This window comes from Polyodon spathula, chromosome 8 (genome assembly GCF_017654505.1).
Source record: "Polyodon spathula isolate WHYD16114869_AA chromosome 8, ASM1765450v1, whole genome shotgun sequence".
Lineage (NCBI taxonomy): Eukaryota > Metazoa > Chordata > Actinopteri > Acipenseriformes > Polyodontidae > Polyodon > Polyodon spathula.
In genome coordinates, this window is record NC_054541.1 from 49,541,507 (window position 1) to 49,550,985 (window position 9,479).

General features: G+C 42.6%; 1 protein-coding gene across 5 annotated transcripts in view; it reads right to left on the bottom strand.

The window, feature by feature from the left end:
- LOC121320115 (ATP-binding cassette sub-family C member 9-like) overlaps positions 1-9,479 on the bottom strand; it is a 72,026-nt gene that overhangs the window by 4,048 nt on the left and 58,499 nt on the right. For all 5 annotated transcript variants that reach the window (XM_041258353.1, XM_041258352.1, XM_041258354.1 and 2 more), the window contains 5 exons: positions 9,472-9,479; positions 5,836-5,939; positions 4,994-5,127; positions 2,305-2,367; positions 1,194-1,370 (listed from right to left, as the gene is read on the bottom strand). The exon at positions 9,472-9,479 is cut by the window's right edge and continues 101 nt beyond it. In XM_041258353.1, the coding sequence (XP_041114287.1) occupies positions 1,233-1,370; positions 2,305-2,367; positions 4,994-5,127; positions 5,836-5,939; positions 9,472-9,479 (447 nt within the window). In that variant the 3' untranslated portion in view covers positions 1,194-1,232. The remainder of the gene's footprint in view (positions 1-1,193; positions 1,371-2,304; positions 2,368-4,993; positions 5,128-5,835; positions 5,940-9,471) is intronic.

The window sequence follows — 9,479 nt, forward strand, 5'->3', positions numbered from 1 at the left end:
TATCAACGCTCCCCAAGGAACTTGACAGAGTTTGAACAGTTTTGTAATGAAGAATGGTCAAATATTGCCAAATCTAGGTGTGCAAAGTTGGTAGAGACCTATCCCAACAGACTCACAGCTGTAATTGCTGCCAAAGGTGCTTCCACCAAGTATTAACTCAGAGGGGTGGAGACTTTTTTTGGAGACAATTATGATCTTTCAGCTTTGTATTTTTAATATATAACTTTTTTCTCAATAAAAACTTTTTTCCCCTCAACAGTATCGAGCATGGTGTGTAGATAAGTGGGAAAAAAATCCTCATTTAAATGTGAAACAAGTTCAAGGTGGTGTAGACTTTCTATAGGCACTAATATATATATATATATATATATATATATATATATATATATATATATATATATAGGACACACACACACACACCTACAGCTACAGATAGCATTAAAAGGCTTAACACAACACACCTAACCCTTCTGAGGACTACGGGGGCTGTTTTGAAACAAAATCTCATACTGAAAACACCCACTGTGCTAAATACACCATTCAAGAGGGAGGCGTGGTATACATCATTATTAAATATGCTTTCAGGTTATATTTTGAACTGGATCGCTTAGGTTGATTAAAATTTATGTAGTCGTTTTAAAGAGAGTTTCAAGATTCTAAAGTCCTGCTTTTCAATTGAAGGGCATCTGATTGGTAGAGACTGGTTGGTTTAATTGATTGGTTTAATTCCAATATGCCCCTGCCTGTTTCCGAATAGGAATCCTGCACCGTTTCCAAACTCTTTCCATGTCTCCAGAGCTGTTTGGATAAAACTAACCATATAACTGTATGAATTGTAAAGAGGACACTTCAAAACAGAGAGTGGTGAGGGTATGGAACGGGTTACCTAGCCGTGTGATTGATACTAAATCAAATGCTTCAAAATCCGACTTAAATGTTTAAAGAGCAAATTCTGTAGCTTCCAGACACTGGCATACATTGATGGGCTGAATAGCCTCCTGTCATTCTTATAGTTTCTTATGTTCTCGTCACACACAGCACACCTGCAGTCCTCAATGGGCCAAGCACACCACAGCTTTCATAAGCACTGCACTGGACACACAGCACACAACAAAGCAGAGATCTAACAAGCCTGCAACGCACTCAGAGCCGTTAGATTGGACAAGGGAGGCGGGGCCACCGAGTCTACCAACCAGAGAGCAGGAAGTCCTCCGGGAGACACAAGGGCTGGTCTACTTGTGCGTCTTCACCAGAAGGGTGAAGAGGCTATCATCCTGGGACAGCAGGCTGGACGCTGAGTCACACTCCACTAAAATACCCTCGCAAAACACTAAAACCTGCTCAGCTTCCAGGATGGAGGACACCCGGTGCTGGAAGGAAGAGAGAATGACAAGAGCAGAGAGCGAGAGAGAGAGAAAGAGAGAGAGCGGTGAAGCTCGGGTTCGATAATTGGGTTTACATTTTACTGTGAATAATCTTTATAGACCTGGTCTACTTGTACAGGGACATGCTAATTTAAAATTCTAATGCTCGGGACCGAAACTACAAATTACATTTAGGGTCTAGTTTAAGCAACCATTTATAAAACATTGAAATATGTGTTGCTATGGGTTTTGATGTTTATAAGCAAGGGATAACATTGTACCGCAACGCCGTTTTTATGAATACTAATGTCAGGCTTTATGAGAGATAAACTACAGCAAGGGACGGTAACTCTTTAATTCAGGGGTCTTTTAAAAACTGATTTTACAACAAGCTGACCCTGCTCTCCTGCTGCTTTCTATGGAGGTTAGCCATTCGGTTATCACACAATAACAGAATGGCAAATAAAGCAAGGCTCACATATGATGCTAATTACTGCAACCTGTTCTAAAACCACTGCTTACTTAACAAAATCCTTCACAGGGACGCTCAAGCACTGCTCTCAAAGGGTTCCAGTGGGCTACTCATTCACTATTACCTTGTAACACACCACGGCAATGCCACCATCCCTTCTTACTTCTACACAGTTCATACACATGTTACTAATTATATTAATAGTACTATATTTTGATTAGAAATAATACAGAACTCCAATGCATTATGTATGACTACAGGAGTTCTATATATGATTGATAAGCTTTTACAACGGTTTCCTGCACTGAATGGTTGAAACTCACATCTGAGGATGTTGGCAGATAAAGAGAAAAGGTCTTCTACCCCAAATCTGCGTTTAAAATGGTTTCAAGAGTGACTCAGAAAGCAGAGAGCTAGAAAAAAAAGCAAGATGAGAGACGGCTGGACAGTGTCCTCCTAGATACTTACAGCAATGGTAACAACAGTGCGATCTGCAAAGGCCGTCATCACTACCTTCTGCAAAATGTGCTCCTGTAAAAAACAAACAGACACATTGTGGCAGAGCAAAGCTCTGCCCTTTTTAAATTGGCAGGGATGGGGTTAATTTCCCCTACCTGCCTGGGTTTATTATGTTCAGGTGGCTGGGGTTGATTAGTTGATTAGTTTAATTAACGATCAATCAGCGCCCAGCCACCTGACATAAAAGGAGGCCTCTGCTTCTCATTTGGGAGGAGGGAGCTGAGGAAGCAGGTTGGTGTTTGTGGTTTATGTGATTTGTGAATCCAGTGAAGGCACTGCCCAGCCTGGAAACTTTAATTTTGTAAGTTTTGTTTTGTTGTCTTTCTTTTTGTGTTTAAAGATTTTTATTTTGCCCTTGTGCACTTTATTTTTGTGTTTATTTATAATAAAATTAGGATTTTTTGAACTGCAGTCTGTCTCTGGGCTTCTATCCACTCGCCAGCCTGCCACATTTGGTGTCAGAAGTGGGAGAGTGCCACCTAGAGGCTTTTTTTGGGAATTTTTGGGATAATTTTTTTTTTTTGAAAAAAAAAAAAAAAAATGGGAAAGAGCAGACAGCGGCAAAGGCAGGACAAGCAGCAGCTGAAGACATGTCAGCTGCTGCAGCCACCGTTGGAGGACCCGGCCAGCCTCTTCCCTTGGTGTTCCTGGTGCGGGAAGGAGGACCATCGTTGGCAGTCCCGCCCAGATGTGCCACCGGCAAACTGGTGTGGCCAGTGTGAGGAGGACAGCCACAACTGGGCAGGATGCCCCTACAACCAGGCCCAGGAAGAGGTGCAGTATTCACCTCGGGCATCAGGGGCCACCCCACTACCTCCAGCACCACCACTTTCACCACCGTCCCAGGAGATCTGGGACTGGTTGATGCACCCTGAGGCAGACCTCGTCCACGATCTCCCCATAGTTATCAACACGCTGTGGCGTCGAGATGGGGAGAGGTGGAAACAGTGGGAGGAACAACACCACCCAGCGTCCTTCCCAGAGGTTGCTCTCATGGTGGTTAATTACCTGGCGGTAGACATGGGAGATGCCCCGGTCACTCCAATAAAGAGGGGTGAGCCGCCTTCCCGAGTGCCAGAGAGGGGTGAGCTGCCTTCCCGAGAGCCAGAGAGGGGTGAGCCGCCTTCCCGAGAGCCAGAGAGGGGTGAGCCGCCTTCCCGAGAGCCAGAGAGGGGTGAGGAGGTGCCGCTGCCTTCCCGAGAGCCAGAGAGGGGTGAGGAGGTGCCGCCGCCTTCCCGAGAGCCAGAGAGGGGTGAGGAGGTGCCGCCGCCTTCCCGAGAGCCAGAGAGGGGTGAGGAGGTGCCGCCGCCTTCCCGAGAGCCAGAGAGGGGTGAGGAGGTGCCGCCGCCTTCCCGAGAGCCAGAGAGGGGTGAGGAGGTGCCGCCGCCTTCCCGAGAGCCAGAGAGGGGTGAGGAGGTGCCGTCGCTCTCAGAGCCAGAGAGGGGAGGAGCCACCGCTCTCAGAGCCAGAGAGGGAGGAGCCGCTGCTCTCAGAGCCCAAGGATCTATGGGGAGCTATGTCCCAAGGATGCCTGCCTTGCACCGCCCAGGGATGCCTCGCCCTCTCCGCTCAGGGATGACACATTCGCATCGCCTGGGGTTGCCTGCTGCTTCGCATTGCTTGGGACTGCTGGTGTCTCCTTTTTGTTTTCTAGGGTTGCCAAGGGTCCGCCGCCTCTGCCGCCGCCTCCGCCACCAGAGGGAGCCGGCCCGCCGTCGCCGTACTACCTTGGAGATCCAGGGCCCCCTCAACCAAAGAAGGCTTGGGGGCTCCGACATCAACCCCGCCCACCACCACCCACCATAACAGCCCACCCAAGGGACATAATTGGACTCGTGGGGGGGAAGGGGGGAGTTGGCCAATTGCGGCCGGTGTACGTTGTACATGGGGGGAGGTGTGTGGCAGAGCAAAGCTCTGCCCTTTTTAAATTGGCAGGGATGGGGTTAATTTCCCCTACCTGCCTGGGTTTATGTTCAGGTGGCTGGGGTTGATTAGGTTAATTAACGATCAATCAGTGCCCAGCCACCTGGCTGGAGGAGGGAGCTGAGGAAGCAGGTTGGTGTTTGTGGTTTTTGTGATTTGTGAATCCAGTGAAGGCATTGCCCAGCCTGGAAACTTTAATTTTGTAAGTTTTGTTGTCTTTCTTTGTGTTTTAAAGATTTTTATTTTGCCCTTGTGCACTTTATTTTTGTGTTTATTTATAATAAAATTAGGTTTTTTTGAACTGCAGTCTGTCTCTGGGCCTTAATCCACTCACCAGCCTGCCACACACATGCATTCAGATTTTTAGTGTAACCTCATCGTACCCTTGTAACGTTAATTTCTACCATATTTTTATCCGATACATCAACCTAGCATAAAACGAATGCAAGGATTTTTCAAGAAATAGGATTAAAGTTCTTATTTTTTATTGAAAGTGCATTCCAAAAAGACGTGAAAGTTAAGCAAAATATGCTTAATGAACAGCACTGCTTTACTGATGCTAAAGTATATCATTATATTACAAATATAGTTTAACTTAAATACGAATGCAAAATGAATGCACTGCTCTCAATTGATTTAAGAAATAGCTCAGAGAAGATAAAGAACTCACAAAGACTGTTTGAGGAATGCAGGGTGTGGGTGCAGAGAGACTCACCGTGGCCATGTCTATGGAAGCCGTGGCCTCATCCATGATGAGGATGCTGCTCTTGCGCACAAAGGCCCTGGCCAGACAGAAGAGCTGCCTCTGCCCCACGCTGAAGTTCTCCCCTCCCTCCGTCACCACCGCGTCTACCAGGGAGGAAACACAAGGGTGTATCAGGAAAATCAACAGCAGCATTCAAAACACAAGGGTGTATCAGGAAAATCAACAGCAGCATTCAAAACACAAGGGTGTATCAGGAAAATCAACAGCAGCATTCAAAACACAAGGGTGTATCAGGAAAATCAACAGCAGCATTCAAAACACAAGGGTGTATCAGGAAAATCAACAGCAGCATTCAAAACACAAGGGTGTATCAGGAAAATCAACAGCAGCATTCAAAACACAAGGGTGTATCAGGAAAATCAACAGCAGCATTCAAAACACAAGGGTGTATCAGGAAAATCAACAGCAGCATTCAAAACACAAGGGTGTATCAGGAAAATCAACAGCAGCATTCAAAACACAAGGGTGTATCAGGAAAATCAACATTCAAATTACTACCAACTGCCTTTTAATTAAATCAACAGCAGCGTTCAAACTACTACCAACTGTATCAGCTTCATTATATCTCCTTTTCCGTTCTTCTTTCTCTCTTATTGCTTCATAATTGGAACTGTCAGTTCTTTAAATGTTTCTTTGTTCATTGTCAAAAATGTATTTAAAAAAAAAGTCAAAGTAAATCAATTAATACAGAACCATAATATGTACAGTTCCCTCTAAAAACAGCAGAGCAGTAGGTGATGCACTGTATTGCAGTCATTGTAAATGAATGAGCTATGACATGCTAGTAATACCTAGCCCGCCCGGCAGTGACTTGACCATGTTCTTCAGCTGGGCAATCTCCAGGGCCTCCCAGAGTCTGTCATCTGTGCACGTGCGCTCCGGGTCCAAGTTAAACCTGCAGGAGGAAGAGGAATATCCGTGAGGACTCTCCTCAACCCGGCTCTGCTGAGTACTCAGGATTTGTTGCATTCAGCATGGTGAAGAAGCCTTTACATATTCTAGTTATCTGTTTCACCACCAGAACTCATGTAAAATGTAACTTTGACATTTTGACAGTTTCATTTTCATTCGCTTCTTTCATTGTATAAACAGAATAATATTCCCAATTGAGGGTGATATGGGAGAAAAGCTAACTCAGAATGGAACAGCATATAGTAAGCTTCTTCTTGGTTTTGCAAATGTCTTGAATCAGCTATTTTTCCACATCAAGCTCCTCTATTTATTCTTTATTTAGATGCATACTGTATCCACTAAACTGGGCTGTTTAACATAGATATCACTAAAGAGCAATTCAGTTCTACATGGCAGATCTGATCAATTAGGGACAGGGCTGGAGTTCTAGTTGGGCTAAAAGTTTAGGATTCAGTTGCTATTTATTTAAAGGCTGTCCCTCTTACCTCCAGAAGCAGAGCAGTTAAATGGCCTTATTAGGCAACGGCTCTCGTTCTGGAATGTAGCCACTGAGCTTCAGTGCGAAAGGCAGTGGGGGTTTGATCTGCCCAAAATATCTCATGTTTTGGAATGCCTTATTTTTCTCCTGGAACAAGTTACCAAATTATTATTACTATTATAATTATTATTGTACTTTCTTATCTGAACTTTAGACTGAGGTTCAAGCGCAATCACTACCTCCCACTTACTGTGGCGCCCAGCGAATAAGGTACTAGGGCTGTGCTGATAGTCGTACTCATAATTGCCTTTCAAGTGTACTTACAGGAGGGATGAAACAATAGTAAATGTCCACGATACGAATAGTTGTGAGCTCACTCTTTAACGATACACCAATTATGACCATAGTAGCCGTTGTTTTTCACTTTTTTTAACTAAATAAAAAGAAAAAGTTATGTCTTTTTTTTCACTGTGGGATATGATATGCAACACAAGGATGCTGCAGAGCACATTCCTCTCCCTGTGACGTTATTATTTTAAGATCATTGCAGTTCAGTAAAAGCTTGTGCACAATAATTGAATGCGAGGGGTAATTATGCCTTGGTAGCCTCAAGATTAAAAACAAAAAGCAAGTCTAACATACTACCAGAGGGTTACTAAAATATTTATTCCAAAGAGATTACAGTACTTTGGAATGTAAGCTATATAAACTAGACACAGGTTTATGAAAAAGGTTTTTTTTTTTTTTTTTTTTAATTCAGTGACAGCTGCAGCATCAAGCATGGCATCTTGTTAATACTGTATCACCTAACCTTCACTATCTGTGAAACACAATGCGGAAATCCCAACTTAAAACATAATAATAATAATAATAATAACTGCCAGGCAGTTTTACGGCTCCCAAGCCCCAGTATCAGTACCTGTCTAAGCGTGTTTAGTTCTCAATGTGCCAAGTTTAAAATCAGCAACTTCAACTGTTCCACAGAAGAAGACTTTGAAAGTTTTTTTTTTTTCAAAAATGCGTCAGGCAGCCATTTAGTTTAACGCAAGCTTCCTAAAAGTCAGTTGTATTGCTAGTGTCAAGGAAGATGCTTGTGAAGTTTCGAGTTAGTAAAGTAAACCGTTTGTCAACTGAGGCAGTTTTAAATTTCAGACGTAAACGTACACCTAGCAGCCATCTTGTTTTATAAAACATAACCATTTTGACATATTTGTATTCCACTGTTACTGGGACAATAACTACCAAGTTTAGAGTTTGTTGGTCAAACAGTGTTCACATAGCAGCAGTTTGCTGTTAAGGGCGCGTTTCAGTAAGATTTGTGGCAGCCATTTCAACATTAAAATTGATTGCAGAAACTTCTGCTTCGCAAACTTGATGCGGGTTTGGATGCTTATGATATAGGCTAAGAGTCAGATCAAAGGCTTCACCGGTTCCCAGGAAGAAGATTTCAAAAAGTTTCTAAAAAATGCGTCAAACAGCCATTTTTGTTTCTGGTCAACACAATTTTTTTAAAAGTCAGTTGTATTGATACAGTATCAGGGAAGATGCTTGTGAAGTTTGGAGTTAGTCAAGTAAATCGTTTGTCAACTGACGCAGGTTTAAATTGTATAAGTGGCGGCCATATTGTTTTATAAAAAAACCATTTTGACATATTTGTGTTTCATTGTTACTGGGACAATAACTACCAAGTTTAGAGTTTGTTGGTCGAAGGGTGTTCAAATAGCAGCAGTTTGCTGTTAAGGGCGCGTTTCGATAGGATTTGTGGCAGCCATTTCGACATTAAAATTTATCACAGCAACTTCTGCTTCACAAACTTGATGTGGTTTGGATGCTGATAATATATGTCAAGTGTTCAGATCAAATGCTTCACTGGTTCCCAGGAAGAAGATTTCGAAAGGTTTTATCAAAAAATGCATCACGGCACCAATTGCAAGAAAATTCTTTCAGCATCTGACAGCCAATGAATCCAGCTTGTTAGCTCTGAAGCAGCAGTTTAAAGTTTTGGGAAGAAAAAAATAATAATTAAAAAAAATAAATAAATACATTAAAAAAAACTTTAACAATAACAATAAATAATAACAATAAATAACTAATAAATTGATTTACTTACGACAAGCTGTTTGCCAGGAATACAAGCCTGTTGTCCTGCTCTGGATACAAGGTTGCACGTTTTTTTTTTTTTGCACAGTGAATTTTCGCTGGTAGGATGGGACCAGTAAATCAGGTGCTTGTTAACACGAGAAGGAAAAGAAGGGCATTCCCACTGCTTGTCTGTGGCAGAAATACTGTAAATAGCAAGGCAGGGCGTTCAGCGCAGTTTCGTTGACAAACTTAAATGATGTTGTTAACTATGCATGTTACAAAAATGTAATTATTGAATCAATTATGCAGTATTTATATCGTGTATATAATGAGGAATGGAATCGATCGAAACATAGATTTTTTATTAAATCATAGCAGCCCTAGTACACACCGATGATAATACCCATATTTGGAGAGAAAAGCATGTGTTCTGCTTCCAGCCACGCTTAGTGAGTATGTGACTATCGTTTTCTATGATTATTGAATAATTCAAAGTGTTAACTATATGACTATCACGAATATTCGTAATCATGATATATCGTACTATCAACAAAGTGTTTCATCCCTACTTATCAGCAGGTATTAAATAAACATATTCAATGATGTGTTCATTTCAAAACAAAAGCTGTCCTTCCTTAACCCCTACAATGAGTATCAAATCAATGGTAATTAACTCTTCTGCATGTGTTTAAAAGCCGGTTGGAAGCTAATTTTCCTCTCATCCAAGGAGCTGACATTTTCATTGCCTGTTAACAGCCTCAGTACGACAGTACCCCAGATATGAGGAGAGTTTGCTTCAAATCTAGCTCAGCTCCCTCGCGTTTTACTCTGGTAGCAATTAATGAGATTCAAAACTACCCCAGGAGGTTGCACTCAGAGATGCATTCAGGTAAGTGTGAATGCAGAAGGTGCGAGTCTTGCTTCACTGCGCGCTCCACACCACTCTAAAGTTTACCGAATGGA